Consider the following 18048-nt stretch of genomic DNA (forward strand, 5'->3'; position numbering starts at 1 on the left):
GGGCTGTTTTGTGCTTTCTTGAGGAGGACGGAAGAACGAATTTGTTTGGTGTCTTAACTTTTCCTTGATTTGAATCACTGTTTGTTAAATTCGATGGTTGGGCTGGCTGATTGATTTCGCTTCACAGACGGATCGTCCTAAAAAAAATGGTTAGACTACAAGCAACAACAGGATTTTATTCGGAGTAAAGGCACTTCTGTTGTGCCTTTTTATAGAATTTTCGTATGGTATATGATCTCTCCTAAGTTGAACAGTTATAAAATTACCTGGCTGGCAGAATTATTATTGGAGGCGGCCGATATACTTTTTGTCTTAGCATTTTTTTAATTACTGTCTTGGCAAATTAATAGCGCAAGTGGTATGCACTGAAAATTATAATAATGTAGCCAAGAGAATTGCTCAGTAGTTGGGACTTGGGATGCTCTCCTTAGTCCAAGAAGGAATCAGGAACTTGTATTTTGATTGGGTTGGCTATCTTTTACACCAATCTCTGAATAAAATTCAGGCCAGGCCTGAAAAAAGATATTTGAATTGTGACAGTGAATTGAGTTCACAAAGGTTGTGCCTCAAACAAAATACAGCTGAACAGTGTTTATGTGTGCTTATATCTGATTTAAACATTCCAATTGTTAGCCCGCCCTATGTTCTAAACGTTCTAACAAATGGTCAGAGTGGACTACTGGCAGGTGTTCCTCATAGAATCATAATATAGCTTATAAAGTTCAATATTCTCATACTGTTACTTCTGCTAAATACAAGATCATGGTGTTGTATATGTGTTGCAGTGTTCTTAGGATCATACTTGATTTCAATCTCAGACTTTGTAGCTGGCTGCTTGCAGCAGTGGGTTGCCGAAGCTAAACATGATGCTATTTGGCTTGGCTGGAGTTTGCTGGGAGCTTTGGGTTGTTAGGAACAAGATACATAGAGTGATACTAATCTCAAGCTCACTGGATGCCATTATTAACTTTCGGTAAGGAGTTTGTGATGTATAATTATTTAAAACTTCAGGAAGATAGACATGCTATACTCATACTTCTAATTTTGTCAAAGGAACTAAGCAAGATTAAAATAGTTTTGAACCCACCTTGGTTCTGGTACTGTGGTCGAAATGAAGCAGACAGGCTCTCCCAGTCCTCAGCCCTCTCCCTCTGCACTGATTTATTACCACCATCTGGTTCCTGTTTCCTTGCACCAGCAGGATGGAAAGTTCCATAAACAAAGCCACTCTTGTTACCCTGCCCAAGCCGACTCTGCACAGCTAATTTGCAGTTTTTCAAGACGTCACCACCACTCTGTGCCAGTTTTGCTTTCTTCTGGATTGTTGAATCCAGGTTGCTTCTGTGCATGTCAATGTTTGTTAGTTCAGTCCCAAATGTTCTTTTGTTCGATACAGCCTTCCCTGGTGGGTGTCCATCAACTGTGACACCATTTCCTGCTTTTGGTTTCCCTTGCTTGCCCAACCAACGGAAAGCAGGCTTTCTTGTGTCCGCTTGATGTATCTGGAAGCCATAATTCAAGAGTGGGTGTTAAAAAACAGCCCCTATCATTGGATTTCGATTTAATCGTCAGTGAGGATCGAAAGCCTACCTTCTCAATTTGATTCAAAGAAGACAGCACATTGGCAATATCTCCGAACGTTAGCTGCATTATCAATAAGATATCAAGATTATTATGTTAAAAAAATTACTTTGGATCATCCATTTGCCACAAACACCTCTTACTATTCGGTTTCCCTTTACAAAATTATACTATCCAATTGCAGGGGCTCTTCATGTCCATATTTAGCGTTTATTTAGCGTTTTCCTCGCAGATGACGTCTTAGAAACGAACCGGGGGTTGCACTCCATTCGGAGATCTGTCCAACACCACCAACACAGGTAAATCTTGGGAACTTCTATCCTAAGGTCTCATTTCATACTCCACGACTAAATACATGTTGTACTTTTCCAGATGGGGTCAGCAATCTCGACGTTGGTGTACCCATGACATCCGCTACACAGCCACCCCTCGCAAATCTTAAAGAACGTAAGAGGCAAAGGGTAAGGGATCGGTATGCGCAAATGTCTGGCCAAGAAAAAGATGAATTTTTGAAAAAGAAATGTGAAGCATATCATCGAATAAAGCTGAAGCCACCCTTGTAATTGCCGAACAACATCAAACATCCACACCCCTCCCAACTACATCCATTAAGGAGTACATGGCTCCGTACGATAGTAGTGATTGGTTGCGCAGAAGTGATACGTACCAGAGGCAAAACGTTCCTTTACCATATCGGGTACAAGAGAGAATTATGACCAGTACTGAAACAACAAAGACCCCTATTCAATTGCCAGGTACTATGAATAATTATCAGATGATGCCATTTAGATTTCAAGATTTCAATATGACATCTGTTTCAATATAACTGATTTTATATTAAAAAAGTGGATTGCATTGTAGGTGACTGCACACCTACGTATGAAGACATTGTTGAAAACGGAAGCATCATTGACGTCACTAATACCCCACGTTGCCCTATTCCAGGTACTTTGAACAGTTATTTGATGTTGCTACTATCTCAGTAATTTGAACAGTTATTTGATGCTGCTACTATCTCAGTAATTTGAACAGTTATTTGATGCTATTATATTGAAATTATTGGGTCCGGTGTAAGCGTATTTAGAGAAACTTGAACCTATCCGTTGTAAGCATGATACAAATTTGACACACTTACCATATAACTGAACGTTATTACCTGTATTGGGACACATTAGCTTACATGTTATTACATTTCTAATGATGGCATGTGATTCCATTTTAGGAAAGAAGTGTGCTTGCGATTCTTCGCATCGTACTATCATGTTAGATGACCAAAGGCAATCACGATGTACCCCTGATTCAATCGAGACTATAACCAATGATGATTGTGCTACCCCTACTTCCCCGGCTAAGAACCCACGTAAGCAAAAGTTAAGAAATGAGCAAATTGAAGCTAAGCACATGAGGAATAGGGCACGTCATGCAAATTTGACACCCGAGCAAAGGCAAGCGAGACGCGATCGTCAAAATGTGCAAAACGTATTACGACGCAACACCCTAAGTCAGGAGCACATTGAAGCAAGGCGTGAACGTCAAAGGGTGCATAATATGACACCTGAGGAGAAGCAGTCAAAGAGAGATCAAGACAAAGCACGTTATGTGGCACGATTCCGAGCCAAGATTCCATTGCCATGGAGAACCCTATGTATATCCCATCGGATATGCCCCTTACTGTGGATGCATCTAGTCCGGTTAGATCCATAGTCACTGGTGATTGGGTCATTCCTTCAGTCAAAGGTACACCTATTTACATCTAGTCAGCTTCGGAGAAGATGTCGGATAGGGAGATCCATGAGATAAATGTTAGTTAAAGATCATGTAAACAACGTGTAACACCCAGAGAAAGGCAAGCATTGCTAGCCCATCGTAACGAAAGCTTTGCAACTAGACAGGACAAGAAAGCTTCTACCTCGTCAGAAGAAAACCCAACTGTAAGTTCACAAGACATCAATGGTTTAGAGCCTCTAACACAATCAGTTGTCATTAACAACGGTAATGTTCTCACCTGTATTCAGGTTCCCCAATTTCCAATTCAAAATAGACCCTGATGTAATGTGCTCGTGTTGTATTGGCCGAAAATATCGCTCTAACACCTCAAACTGCGAACGTGCAGCGCCTCCAACACTAACACCAATTATCAATAACTAATTTTCTTGATTGTATTCATTTTATATATTGCAAAAAATACATCCAGGACCATCATATACTTATACAAATCTATATGAGGTAACAGGTGATGACGATGTCATATTCGAAGAGGACTCCGAAGAGGAGGAGGGCTACATGTTTGCTGGTCAAGTTACTTTTGACATGTTTTCTCCCTCCTGTCCATATCTTATAGAGTCTTATCTAATTCCTTGATGCTACAAATCACTACAGACGGGGACACTGATGAGGATGTCAAATTCGATGAAACTGACGACGCCTCTGCTACTATCTCTAGCATACCTGATCTGTACGACCACATGTATAGCAATATACCCTCAACCACGCACATGCTGAAGTAGTATAGATTGTCAATATTAGTAAGTTCAGGATATGCAAGCTGGTGGATAGGGGAAGATGATTTGTACCGAAGTTTAAGTTATGATACTAGACGCTGAAATCTTTAGTCATTCTTTTTTATTGAGAAAGCATATGGAACTTCGTGTCAATGAACAGAAATCTTTTCTACTACTGGATCATATATATATTAAGTTTTAAATAGTCTTGCTGCTTAAGAAATTCTTTATTTGTATCTTGTAGCATTTCAACCTTTGTACCATTAATATTTCGTAAAGAAAATATTCTTCCTCCCACTTATATTTTGGAGAATATTCACTGCAACAATATTTAATGGCAGCATTTTGAGTACCTTCACTATCTATGCCTATTTATATTTTACACCTGCACATCCTTAACTTACAAATACTCATGTAGGAACAAACTACGGTGATGATCAGAGTCAAGATTTTGTCAACAGCACCGGTAATCCTTACCATCAATTTGTCGTGATAGACTAAATATGATTCCAGTGAAGTATTGGTCCATACTTCTATGTTCCGGGAGCCTAGAATGATATGGAATTTTTAGGTAACACTTTCCTAACGAAATGCCTTGTACATGTTCTGTATGTTAATGTTAATTTCAAATTAATTTGGCAGCACTTTTGCACCTATGGCGTTCCAAATAATTCCGAATACTTGCTAATAATAATCATTATTCAGTATTGCAACTTTATATCGAGATCTCATGTTACGATCTCTCTGTTGGGATGCTGAATTGGGGAATTTCAGGGCAAGATCTCATGTTGGTAGGGAATGTAACTGTGGAAGTGTTCGGTAGAATATTTGTATTCCCATCAGTCTACATGTGAGTACCATGTACATCTCTTTGGCACCTTGATGTTGTTTTCAGTCCGACAATACCTCAATGTTTTTTTATCAGGGTTGTGTCACGCTTAATATGATGTCACGTCACTTTTGTTTAACAAATTTTTGACGCCCGTTGCAACGCACGAGTAGAAAACTAGTTATTGTAAAAACTGGATAAAATTTGACGAGAATTTAGACAAATTTATTTGATTAAATTTGTAAATTTAACGAGAGTTCGGACCGAATCAACGAACGCAATTGACGATTTATCAGCTGAGTCGACAGACCGATGTTACCGAACTGACATAAATTTGAACGAATTGATCGAAAATCGATCGCGTTACAGCGGTAACCGGCTGCATTATTCGAATTTCGACAAAGTTGAAGGAAAACCAAAAAAATCATAAAAACTCACAAAAAAATTTAGAAAAAATAGGAAAAACAATATGGCATGAGATTTGCTATTTTTGTTTATTCTGAAAATTTTTGGCATGACCTTTGCTATATTTGGATATTTCCAACGAAACAAATAGATACTAATATCAATACGAGCATGACCATATAATTGTTTCATCGAATATATATACACATTACATAAGTAGAACCTTAAATTAATAAATATGTCAAATTATTCAAACAAAAGCTAGAAACACAATCACATACATCTATTAATACTTACCAAAGTGATGATCAATACTTAAAATGTAGTTTGAATAGTATCCATGCCACTAGCAACCTACGAGATGCAAAAATTAGTACAAACTATAGTATGCAAATAAAGTAGTTGCAGAAAGTAAATTATCATCACCTTCAGTACCACCACCTTTTAACGGGGAGTGATTAAAGTATTGTACTCCTCGGTGGATATGAGTATTATCCGTCATGTAGATAGCAACTCTACCTTAAACTCTACCCAAGTTTGCCCCGTCCATGCAGAAGTGATTGATCATTGTCCTTGCAATATGGCATAAAACTCAGGGTCTTGCCACTCATAGACCCATTGAATAGGCAGCTCTGACTGAGCATCAGGGACAGGATAGTAATACAGATATGATCAAAAACTACTCTCTATGCTATAGTTGCTGGAATAGCTCCCACTATCTTATGATTCATCATGGCTCCCCTGTATGACATGCCTTTGTGAGGATGGAACACCATGGTCCTGGTCATGTGTGGTATACGAAAACTGACTCTCACCAGTGAATTGCCCGGGAGCAACGACAGAGGATGGGCATGAAGGAGCACCGCCTCCCTGATCGTCATCGTCATCGCTATATGTCTTTGAGCTGCTATCATTAGACTATTGGTAAGTTAGTCTCTTTGAGATACTGTTTGTGCTTTCATCGCTTTGCACTTCTCTTTTGCTTGTACCCTTAATCTTCTTGCTCTTCTTTGGATGCGCAATTTGCTTCTTCCATTTTCCCATGTGGGTGTCACCTACCACTTTAGCAGCCCACTGTGACAATGTATGTTCCCCGATCTGTCGTTGCAAATCTTGTGGGTTCACTATGTCTGTCACTAGGTGAGTTGGCAGGGGTATGTCACTATCTGTGTCCTCCTCATCAAGCTCTAGGGCAGCATTTGATCTATCGGTCTCCATCCAGTTCTAGAACGGATTGTTCTCCTCATTCAATGTGAGCTTTATAAGCCACTGAAATGGATCATCATCAACAATCAACCTAATGTCTGCATCTAAATTATTCTGTATTCTCAGGTTGTAGTTTGCATATACCAACTTATGGAGCTTCTTATAGGTTAATTGGTTGCGAACTTTTGTGTGGATAAATGCAAATGTACTTCAGTTCCTCTCACACTTACTAGATGAAGCGCACTAAGATACTAGGCGCCTGGTAAGCATCGTTAGTGTAGGTGTAGACGAACCGAACATAGACCACCATTACGCTGCAAGTAGGTAAAGTGATATAACGTGTAGAAAAGTAACAATTAGATTTATCAACGCAATTCGTACTAGGTGAAGTCCTATCGTCACAAGCCATCCGTGAAGCGAGCAGACCAGTGAATGATCGAGACTTTATCCGATATATTTCAACCTCATTAAATGGCTCTGCAGCATTACTACGATCAGTCATCCTCTCGAATGCCTTCTGGAGATCTTCGAACAAGTTTGGACATGTACCATATGCGTAGTGTATGTGGGGATTCAATGCGGCCGCTGCAAGTTGATGATCAAAGCTTTAGTACCATAAGCATTAGTACAATAAGAATGCAAGTGGTAAGAATGTATAACCGACATTCACGTAGGTCTCATTCGTTAGATCATACATTCTACGATCGACAATTGTCATGTACTTTTCAAAGTTATCCCTATAATTATGATACAATGAATCGTACTCCTGCTTGACAACGGTGTATCTCAAGAGCACCTCACTTAATTTTTCCACCTTGTCTTGATCAGCAAATCGGAGGAAGGTATACAATGGCTGAATAGAGTCGACAACCATTTTAAGATTGTCCCACAATGGTAGACTGTATAGCCAACCATGTGCATATCTTCCAATGTTAGAAATAATGTAGCGAGACTGCTGCAGCTCACTAGATGTCATCCATTGCATGAACCTACCCTTTCGGCGTAGAAAGCTTTCAAGAAATAGATAGTGTGTGCTAAACCTTGTGGTATTCCACCTCACCAACTCTCTACCAATCGTGGTATTCATCATTTCATGGAGCTTAGAATGATTTTGAAGCCATTGCGATATGGACCTTGCACTTTGAAGGACAATGTCGTGATATCTAAATTCACCAATCGATTTCAACATTAAATTTATCGTATGCGCCAAAAAAGATTGCCATACGATAGCAGGATACTCCCTTTTGAGAACCTGATATGCCCTCTTATAGTTGGACTTGCTATCAGTCACGATCTGTATAATATTTTGTGGTCTCACATCATGGACCACTGATCTTATCTCCTGCTGTCGGTGGATGAACACCGCAAGCGGGGATCCTGAGGGACCCCCTTTGAGATTAGGTCGGGGAGCTGATTCTGGATCTACCTCGTACGTGGGGTTAATGCGAATGTATGGGACTTAGGTGGGACAAACGATCATCGGCTAGCAGGAGTAAATGCACAAGAGATTTAGACAGGTTCGGGCCGTACGGAAGCGTAATACCCTACTCTTATATGTCTGGTGTGTTATTAATGCTCTTGGAATGCCTTTCTCTGGATCTCTGTGTTACAAGGTTTTTGGTCTCTTGTTGGCTTGTCTTCGCTTTAGCTTAGTCTCTCTCGCTCAACTTGTCTTTCTACGAAGTGCTCCCCCCCCTTTCATCTACCAGGGGGGAGGCCCTCCGGGGTGTGCCCAGAACGGGGGCACAAGTTCCTGTAAACCATAAATAGAAAACAACCATCATGGGTCTACAGTTTGATGTTACAGGGGGTTGAAAATGCACCACTCGGACTATCCCGTCGGTCTTTATGCCCCAACTTTAGCAGGCATAGGGGGCCCACTGGCCAGCCACTGAGTATCCCCTCATGCCTGTCCGGTCAGAGTAGATCTGATACGGTCTGAAGCAGCAGGGCGACAGGCGATACGTCTCGAGCCCATCCACAATATCTTCAAGCCGTCTTTCTTTATGGGTCCCGCAGAGGGACATGCAATGGGACTCGTCACATTAACTGTGCCCACGCCTCCTTGCCAGGTGGTGGTAGGAACTGACGTACTCAGTATGACAGACGTGGGGGGAGTGGTTGGATGTGACCGGCCACGCTCTCCCTTAAATGCAGCATCGGGCCTCCCACCGATCGACACCTCATCGTGGAGCCCTTGCGGGGTCCACCGGCAAGGGGCTTCTCAGGTCCTCGGGGAACTCTGGGTACTCGGGGACCAATTGTCCTTGGCCCCGAGCACCCCCTCCCAGATCTAGCTCTTCTCGGGTCCTCGGGGAACTCTGGGTACTCGGGGACCAACTATTCTTGGCCCCGAGCATCCCCTCCCGGACTTGGCTCTTCTCGGGTTCTCGAGGAACTCTGGGTACTCGGGGACCAACTGTTCTTGGCCCCGAGCACCCCCTCGCGGGTCTGGCTTTTCTTGGGCCCTCGGGGAGACGGTCCCCGAGGGATGGCGCCATATGGCACTGCGTTGTCCTGGCCTCAGGACTCGGGAACCCTCGGTTCTTGTATCACCGACACCTGCATAAATGAATCAACCATATAAATATGCAACAATTGCAATACTAAATTACGAACTCAGCAAAACAATATACCTTGCTCAAATACTTGGCATCTTGGCTGTAGCCAGTCGCATTTACGGACTTGTAAAAAAGCATACGACCATTGTAATATAAAAGGAAATTAATAATACTCATGTGTGTCAATCTAGTCCACGAATCACACATGACGATTACACCATACTCTGGCCATTCTAGCTTCTACTTGCCAAGTATCTTCTTCACTGCACTCTCGTTCTCGTCTAGGTACTTACCATCTATATCCTGGTCAGTTGGAGATAGGACACCCCCTCCTGTTATAGAACAAATGGTCATAAGTCAAAAAGAAGGAAATATGATAACAACAAAATTCATTACAAACTTTATCACTACCCCATTTATGTGTTTTTTTACTGCAGCAACAAAGAATATGTCATCCGCCCTTCTACCAGGAATACCTGAAGTGTAAAAAAATTTGGACCACGCCAACCCAATAGCTGCCTTAGCATTCTTTCCCTTCACACTCCATGACCCAGTGTCAATTCTCTGTTGCACGGGGGCTTTTGCTACAGCAACATTGTAATCCTTGATACTTAGTGGTGACTCCCTGGTTGAACATGCCCTCTTAAACATCGTCTTTAACACATTGCATTCTCTGATACTTCCACTACCACCACCATGCTCGTAGCACTCACCTGCCCTCCTCTTGAACTCTTCATCCTCCCTAGACCGAACCATGGCACGTTGCACCTGTTCCTCTTTTGTCTTCTCATTATCGCTTGTCAAATCTATTTGAAATCTTGCTGACTCTTGCCTCCGAAGCCTCTCCTCAGACCTTCCTTATCTCTTATCTCTTGCCCTACCTAGCTTACGTCTGAAGTAATCATGCACATTTGGAGGCACCTATCACAATGTATAACATTCGATTCGTGCCCTGCCAAATGTTCTTTCAACCTTGTGGTACCACCACATTTCTTTTCTTTATTGCAGGAACTGCACTTAAACTCCGTGACCAAATTGTCCCCGTGCTGCCACATCACATCTCTATCTAGCATCGATTACTGCAAAACAACATATATCATCCTATTAGCACTCCACAAATTTTAATAGCGAGTAAACATTGAGCCAAACTAATTACTAGGCACTAACCAATGCTATCGGACACTAACCAACCCTAACAACCTAAAAACGAACCCTAACCAATACTAACTAGTTTGTATATGTTGCTAATCATGCATAAATATCTAAAGAAACAATTAACTTCATCAAAATTAACTATCCTTGCCACTACAACGTATTAACAGAATTGAGGACCTTCTAAGCACAATATCGACCGAATTGAGCGAAAAATTGCTAGAGTTTTAACGGTTACCGATCGAATCGGGCGAAAAATAGCTCGACCGTTAGCGCTTCCTCTGTGGTCGGTAATTGCTTCTTCTCAGTTGGTAACCGACCCTTATCGCTCGGTAACTTCTTCTTCTCGCACGAGATTTATGCTGTCTCCGCCAGATTTGCACGGCAGTGTAGTGGATCTAGACGGCCGGGCGAGGAGGGTGGAGGTTTTTGCTGTGGAACGAAACATAGGAACTGAGCGTGGAGGAGGAGACCTCCTACGCCCTTATCCCATTAAGGTGGGCCAAAATGGGCCATTTGTACGGTGCATTTGGCCCGTTTCGGCCTTTTCTAATTTTTTAGCCTTTTTTCTAATTCTCAATGTTTGAGCACATATTTCATGATGCCAATGACTTTTTTTTTTGAATTTTTTTCACACATAGTCTTAGAATTGCTTCTAGTTTTTTATGGAATTGTTTCCTGAATTTTTTATTTTTTAAGATCCGATTTGAATTTTTTTAATTCAAATTTGGTAACCGTTCGCATTATGGAACCGGAGCGGAGCGGTAAGGACGATTATCATGTTTTTTTAGCGGTAATCATCCTATTTTTAAACCCTGATTGGATCAAGTATAATCAACGGTGGAGACTATCTAAATTAATTATAATTTGTGAATTATATAAGAGGATAGAAGTATAGATGCGTCATACTGATCTATTTCTCTGAACATTTGTTAACCAAGGCTATTTATCAAAATGAATTTGGTAGGCCTAGAAACCAGTAAGATGTACCACGGACACCGAACTTTTCAGTTAACTAAGCTGAAATGACACAACAATAGAACCAAATAACAAAAAAAGAACTCTAACCTGACAGAGAAACACTCTCTCTGACAGTTTTTCTCCTCGTAATGGAGCTGTAAACAGTGAAGTAGAGTTTTATCAAACAAACAAGGCAGAGATCATCTCTAGTAGATACTTAAAAATCCATCCCTATAATATTATTACAGTATCCCTAATACTATTACAGATCCTCTATTTTTTTCCTCCAGCAGCTACCTATTTCCTAACTTCTATTATTCTCATCTTCTCCTCAGATCCACAGACATACTCTGTAAACAGTATTACGGGATCCTGTTTTTATTCGCAAATTTGCCTCTACGCTGTCAAGAAAAAGGCATCCGGTATCTCTGTAGAAACAGATGGAGCACCTGTTGAAGCAGTGATACGGATTGAGACGATCGACAAACATACCGTTGCGCTCGATACAGGATTTATTGAAGATGGTCTAAGAAAACACAATCATGCTGCTGCAGCTTGCAGGAATCAGTCTAGCAATAATGGACGCTATGTGCCTTGCAAAGATGTTTGTGCCAGGTAGACCCGAGCCCCGCTTCTTCAACGCAGGGATTCACATTCCGGTTTGCAATTTTTCATTCACCGACCGAATTACTGAAATTTGCGAAGTCCAAAAATTTCGTTCGGAATTCCAGTCAAAATGATTTGAGCAAGTTTCATTTTTCAAAAAAAATATTTTTATTTTGAAACCATGAGCAGGAGCACCGTTCTTTGCATTTAAGAAGGGAGTAAAAACCAAATGATTACAATAGTCGTATTCATAGGAAAGTTAGAACAACTCATTTGCAAAACGTAACATCTAGACCTGTCTGCTCTGTTGGTTCGTCCGAACAAGCTCTGTTCTTTTGCGTTACAGCATGAATTCAAACCTTCGATCTACTGGACACACGGGAGATGCTTTACCATCAAGCCAAATGCTTGACCCTGCTAAGGTAAAGGGTTTCAACCTATTTAACAACTGTAAAAATAAAAAAATAAAAAACAACAATTTTTTACCAAAAATACAATTTTTGTTCAGCACTGGAATTCGCAAAATTTCGGCAAAATTCCACCGAGATAAAAATTGGCCAAGACTGGCACAATTTGTTCAAGGAGGAGCTTAGGTCTTATGCATAGCAAATAAGGTTTGCAAACAATTTTATAAATTACTATAATCAGCTCTTGAATTATGATGAATTTTCCTAGATTTTAGAAAATTTATTTGAACCCATAAAAATTCACACGATGTTTAAAAGCTGCTAAATTTGGAGAATTTTATATTCAAATATACAGGATCTATGGCATTGAAACTTGTGAATGGAATCCTGGTGAATTGTCCTATCAGCCAAAAAGGTGGTGTGAATTTTAAAGTCTTTTAAGTGGTATAATTAGAAAGCCAAAGAGAACGGATGAATTCTGACCGTGGTCAACTATACATCAGATTCCACCTGTCATCTTCTCTCTTTGCCTCCTTCCTATCGACTGGCCAATGCAGACGGTGAGATCAAGTTGCTAGGGCTGTTTAGGAAAGCTCTTTTTAATTTAAATTTTTTGTAGAGTATAATTTTTTTAAGTGATTCTATGATTGAAAGTGATTTCTAGAATAAACTATATGGAGGAAGTGATTCTGTGCGAGAAGTGAATCAGATGAAGCTATTTTTTCAGCTCTCCAGCTTCTAGTTCATTTCAGAGAACACTCCTACGGATTTCACTCAGGGAGCTAAAAGTTAAAAGCTGCTGTTTGACAGAGCTCGCTCTGATTCCAGCCAGAAAGTTACTCTAGAACCTCTGTCAAACAGACCCTTAGTTGCTACTTGTGGCTAGCCGCCAAGTGCGCCCACGTGAAATGGCAGCCCTGCCCTTGCCTTGGCCTCCGTATTAAGCCCTCCAGTAGTGAAGGACTTCACTGACAACTTGCTGCTCCAGAGCATCTCCAAGCTAACTCCTCGGTGAGCACCTTTGGGACGTGCTGATGCTCCCTCTCTCTCTGCACCGCCGACCGAGCTCTACCGCCACCATTCGTCGCTGTCGGCCTCCATCCGGTCATCACCATCGAGCCAATGACCCCTCAACATGTTCACAAGGGCACGCTGGAGCTGTTGGTGGCACCCTTGTCTAGCCAAGCCGCTACGCAGTTCACCGCCGGCAAGGTTGACCCGCTAATGTGATCATGCTACAGATGGGAGTGAGTTTCTGATCTTTCGAAAGGTAATATGATAAGTCAATTTGATGGAGTTTCGATGTTGATAATCCAAATGCTCTTACTAGAACAGATTGAGAATCCTCGCAACCACTACTTTGTAGTTATCAACCGTGTCAAGACGCGATTGATCTTGTCAAAAAGACTTTTCCTGCAAGCGAATCGAGAACACAAGTAAAAATAATTAGATGTAATCTGAATATTGCTGATTACCAATGAAGTATTCGAGTTGAGGTTATACAAACCGATATATGTGCCTATGCGTTGCAACGGGAGCAAATTTTTTTCACAAGATACTATAGTTGACTGAGTGCATACGACGAGCTACAACAGATATCTATCTTGCACCACACAATATTCATGTTCTGTGAGGCAAAAATGACAGGCCACTCAGGTAAAGTGTTATTTTTGACTGAGCGTTTTCGTTACATTTGTCAAGTCCTTTTAGTGCTATATCATGGTACTGATGATAATAGCCGTATGTTGCAATGGAGCTAAAAGTGTTTACGAGATATTATAGTTAATTGAGTGAAGCTAATACAAAATAGCATGACACAACCAATCAACAGCAAATTTCTTTTGTTAGAAACTTTGGACAACCACAATTCTGTTAGAAATTTGAACAATATGCTACCTATTTTAGAGGTTTCACGAGGACGAATATCACAAAACTCTCTACATCTTCTTAGGATTTGTGAACGCATTCTACTGTCAAAATCGCCTTCATTCTCGTCTTCAGGAGAATCATCAGTTTCTGAGCATGCTCTGGCCCTCTTGAGTCAACTTTCTATGAGATCAAAACCTCCGTGACAGACGGAACATCTCCTCTTGCTCCTTGGGCTGCAAGGTCAGATAAAATCTGCTGGGCGTGGCAGATGGATGCAACTGGCTTTCCTTTATCCATGAAGCCCTTCACCAAGCTAATGATTTCATCATTCAGTGCCAGATACTCGGGAGCCTGTCCGCCAGGAATTCAAGTGCATCATAGCTTGATGCATCCACACTATATTAACCATGTGAGTAAGCAAAAAATGTTCAGAAAAGTGGTAGTTATTTGTGACAGATGAGGGAAATAGTGATCCAGAATATGAATTAAATTGACTGTGGAAGCCTGTTTGATTGTAGACTATTCATCATGTATTTTAGGGTAAGCACAAGTTCCATGAGTTTCTGCCAAAAGAAAGAAAAGAGAGTAGAACTTTAGATGTAGATCTGCAATTGAACTATGTCATCTGCTACATAGTGACAAATAAAAAAGTTATAAAACAGAACAATTTTGTGCCAACAAGTTCGGAAATTTCATACCCTACTGATGAAGATCCAGTATTCGGAAATTTCATACCCTACTGATGAAGATCCAGTATTCGGAAATTTCATACCCTACTGATGAAGATCCAGTAAACCACCAGCACATGCACACAAAAGAATAAACCTTGTTGTCAGACATCTCGCTCCAAAGGAAATTTGCGAAGCCAGTACCTTGATGTTGAATGTGGTGGGTCTGCAGCATGATGGCCATCCCCCATGGTTGTACTGTGGCCAGGGCCGGCTCTACAGTTTCGAGGGCCCTAAGGTGACCGCGGCACTATAGGCCCTTAAAGCTAAATATTATTTTCATTTGTATAATTTATAAATTATTTATTTTTAAGATGATATAAATGAACATTGCTAATATGATAAACCGAGAAGTAATTAGTAAAAATTAACTTCTAACATATTCTTAAATCTCGATGAATAATGTCGATACTACAATAGAAAAATTAAAAGAACAGCAAAATAAAACTAGTAAGATTACCTAAAATAAGAACGAGAACCAAACTCAAATGACTCCATTGACAATGTTTCATAAAAGAGGAGACGATGAATACCCAATGTCTCTCATAAAAAACAATTCCTTCGGGCATTTCTTGACGCAAAATCATTAAGGACAATATCGAGATCAATGCTGTCCAAGACATTCTTCTCAATGTAGCACATAACCAAACCATTCAATCTTTCCTGTGACATAGTTGACCTCAAATAGTTTTTCAGTAATTTTAATTTTGAGAAACTTCTTTCAGCTGAAGCTACAGTCACATGTACAGTTAAGAGGATCCGATAGGCAACAGAGACATTTGGATAGCAATCTGCAGCTATAACGAACTGAAGAATCTCAGGTGCTGACATCAAAACATCTGGCAAAATTACTTGCAGCACTTTTAATTCAGAGAAAAAATCATTTAACTCAACATCAGATGAGTTATCATGAGAAAAAGCTTCTACAAAAGTAGTGCAATGTTTCCGTAGATCAGTATCATCCAAGGACTTTAGATTTTTTGAGTTGAATAAGAAACCAAACACATTTTCAAATACCTTCAACTGCTCAAATCGATTAGTCAATGAAGCAATTGCAACATCAATCATGACTAGAAAGTAATTAACTCTGAAGGATTCTATAGCTGACTGTGTTTCTTCATTTAGGTCATTTTCTTCATCAAAATGCTTCTTTCTTTTACCTTGACGTTTTGTAGGAAATTTTGGCTCTACATCCAATTCAGATGCAATGGCTTCTGCAATATCAATACTAGAAGTGAAGCCTTCATTTCTGTACCTCTTAAAAAAATGAGATGACCCCATCGATTTGTTTGAGAGTAGCATCCATACACACAATTTTGGACTGCAACTTCTTGCTCACCATATTTATAGAAAATAAAATGTCATGCCAAATAACCATACCAACTAAAAATTCAAAATTCTCAAGTGCAGTTATCAAAGATTGAGCATCACTCACTGCTTTTGGGTCATCAGTAGAAGATGTCTCCAGTTCCAACAAAGCTGACCTTATTTGGGGAGTTTGGTACCTGATAGCTTGTACACTGTTTATTCGACTCTCCCAATGAGTATTAGACAAATATTTGACAGTTAGTTCTGGAACATTGTCAAGCAAAATCTTCCACCTTTTAGTAGAACATGAAAACAATGCATATATCCGTTGTATAACACCGAAGAATGAAATAGCTTTGCTGCAAGATTTCGCCATATCACAAAGAGTGAGATTTAGACTATGACATGCACATGGCATATATAATGCTCTTGGATTAATTTCAAGCAAACGCTTCTGAACACCTTGGTGTTTTCCCTTCATATTAGAACCATTGTCATAACCTTGACCTCTCACATCAGCGACATTCAAATCAAGAGAGTCCAATGCATTCATCAATTCGTTAAAAAGCCCCAATACTGATGTGTCATCCACCTTTAAGAATTCTAGAAAGAACTCCTCCACTCTCGGAATGTTACTTGACATATTAACACACCGCACAATTAGAGTCATTTGTTCTTCATGGCTCACATCTGGGGTACAATCCAAGATAATAGAGAAATACTTGGCATCCTTGATGATCCTTAAAATAAAACTTTTCACGGCATGAGCAAGAATAGAAATTAACTCATTCTGAATATTGTGGCCAAGATAATGATGATGAATTTCATTATTTTGAATGCGCCTAATATGTTCTTGCATCACAGAATCAAATTCAGCAATCATTTCAATTGTGCCCAGAAAATTACCATTGTTATCCTGATAAAGTTTCTCATTGGATCCTCGAAACGCCAAATTATGTTTAGCAAGAAACTTCACAGCAGAAACTATTCTTACCAAAATTTGTCTCCAACGCTCTTTTTCCTTTGCAATTTCCCGTTGCAAATCATCATCAATTGTCTGATTTTTCCTTAACCTCAACCTAAGTTCATTCCACGTATTCATGTTTGTTATATGCTCAACGCTGTTCTCATGTTGTTTGAGTCTCCCACTGAGATGCTTCCAGTCCCTCAATCCATCATATGCCAACAAAGTTTTGGTCTGATTTGATTTGAACAATCGGCAGCAAAAACAGTAAACTTTGTCCACATGCTTAGAGTAAACCAACCACTTTCTATCAACAACCTCACCATTACTTAACTTCTTGGAGTAGTAAGCATATGAAAAATGTCTACCACTACTATCCGAAGGAAACTGCAAATTCAATTCTCTCACAGGTCCTTTTTCAATTAAGATATCTCTTCCCCTATTGTCAAGATTGTCCCATATTCTAGGATCATAGATAGCTAACAAAGAATCTTTTTGTTCATCAGTATTTGAATTTTCAGTATCAGATGAAGGTGGTAAATTTTGTTCCCCTGTACCATCCTCATTGACATCAACTTCTGCATTTAAATTATGATTAGGTTCCTGCCCTTGATCTTCTGTACTACAATCATCTATATCTTCAGGATTATCACCGAAAACAACATTACTTGAAACTGAAAAAAACTTATGTATAGCACCCTTTTGCGATTCAATAAACTGATCTTCTCGTTTTCTTTTTTTCCTTTTCTCAGCACCCGACAAATGCTTCTTAGGCAATATTCTAAGTTTCTAACACCTGAAATTAGAAAGGAAAATAAGCAACAAGAACCCTAACGACCTAACCAATGTGCACTGTTTCATCTACGAATAACCGTACAAATTAAATCAGCGAATTGCAATTTGCACAATTAAATTAGCCATCCAGTCAAACAAAATAGGTAAATAGAAAAAAGGAATAAGGGATCTAATCA

General features: G+C 40.0%; 3 protein-coding genes across 3 annotated transcripts; 1 reads left to right on the forward strand and 2 right to left on the reverse strand.

Annotated features, from left to right (window-relative positions):
• Nucleotides 1-501: 501 nt before the first annotated feature.
• Nucleotides 502-1782, reverse strand: LOC133905979 (E2F transcription factor-like E2FE). The gene is made up of 4 exons (XM_062347796.1): nucleotides 1753-1782; nucleotides 1591-1644; nucleotides 1088-1502; nucleotides 502-512 (listed from the first exon to the last, which is right to left on the reverse strand). Exons 1-4 carry the CDS (start codon nucleotides 1780-1782, stop codon nucleotides 502-504), a joined length of 510 nt encoding a protein of 169 aa, XP_062203780.1.
• Nucleotides 1089-4088, forward strand: LOC133905980 (uncharacterized). The gene is made up of 5 exons (XM_062347797.1): nucleotides 1089-1880; nucleotides 1954-2336; nucleotides 2443-2526; nucleotides 3815-3874; nucleotides 3961-4088. The coding sequence occupies exons 2-5, from the start codon at nucleotides 2201-2203 to the stop codon at nucleotides 4086-4088; spliced, it is 408 nt and encodes a 135-aa protein (XP_062203781.1). The 5' UTR covers nucleotides 1089-1880; nucleotides 1954-2200.
• An 11260-nt stretch (nucleotides 4089-15348) lies between these two features.
• On the reverse strand, nucleotides 15349-17938 carry LOC133905981 (uncharacterized). The gene is made up of 3 exons (XM_062347798.1): nucleotides 17872-17938; nucleotides 16186-17751; nucleotides 15349-16019 (listed from the first exon to the last, which is right to left on the reverse strand). Exons 1-3 carry the CDS (start codon nucleotides 17936-17938, stop codon nucleotides 15349-15351), a joined length of 2304 nt encoding a protein of 767 aa, XP_062203782.1.
• Nucleotides 17939-18048: the final 110 nt, after the last annotated feature.

This window comes from Phragmites australis, chromosome 23, assembly GCF_958298935.1.
Source record: "Phragmites australis chromosome 23, lpPhrAust1.1, whole genome shotgun sequence".
NCBI classification, from domain to species: domain Eukaryota; kingdom Viridiplantae; phylum Streptophyta; class Magnoliopsida; order Poales; family Poaceae; genus Phragmites; species Phragmites australis.

Coding starts and splice junctions, on each gene's coding strand:
- LOC133905979 (XM_062347796.1), bottom strand. CDS start 1,782: ATGGACATGAAGAGCCCCTGCAATTGGATA. Junction 1,645..1,752: donor AGAGCCCCTGCAATTGGATA/GTATAATTTTGT, acceptor TTGATAATGCAG/CTAACGTTCGGAGATATTGC. Junction 1,503..1,590: donor CTTTGAATCAAATTGAGAAG/GTAGGCTTTCGA, acceptor TATGGCTTCCAG/ATACATCAAGCGGACACAAG.
- LOC133905980 (XM_062347797.1), top strand. CDS start 2,201: ATGGCTCCGTACGATAGTAGTGATTGGTTGCGCAGAAGTGATACGTAC. Junction 2,337..2,442: donor GACCCCTATTCAATTGCCAG/GTACTATGAATA, acceptor ATTGCATTGTAG/GTGACTGCACACCTACGTAT. Junction 2,527..3,814: donor CCCACGTTGCCCTATTCCAG/GTACTTTGAACA, acceptor ATGAGGTAACAG/GTGATGACGATGTCATATTC.
- LOC133905981 (XM_062347798.1), bottom strand. CDS start 17,938: ATGAAACAGTGCACATTGGTTAGGTCGTTAGGGTTCTTGTTGCTTATT. Junction 17,752..17,871: donor TTTCCTTTCTAATTTCAGGT/GTTAGAAACTTA, acceptor AGTTTTTTTCAG/TTTCAAGTAATGTTGTTTTC. Junction 16,020..16,185: donor GAATTTTGAATTTTTAGTTG/GTATGGTTATTT, acceptor TTGATATTGCAG/AAGCCATTGCATCTGAATTG.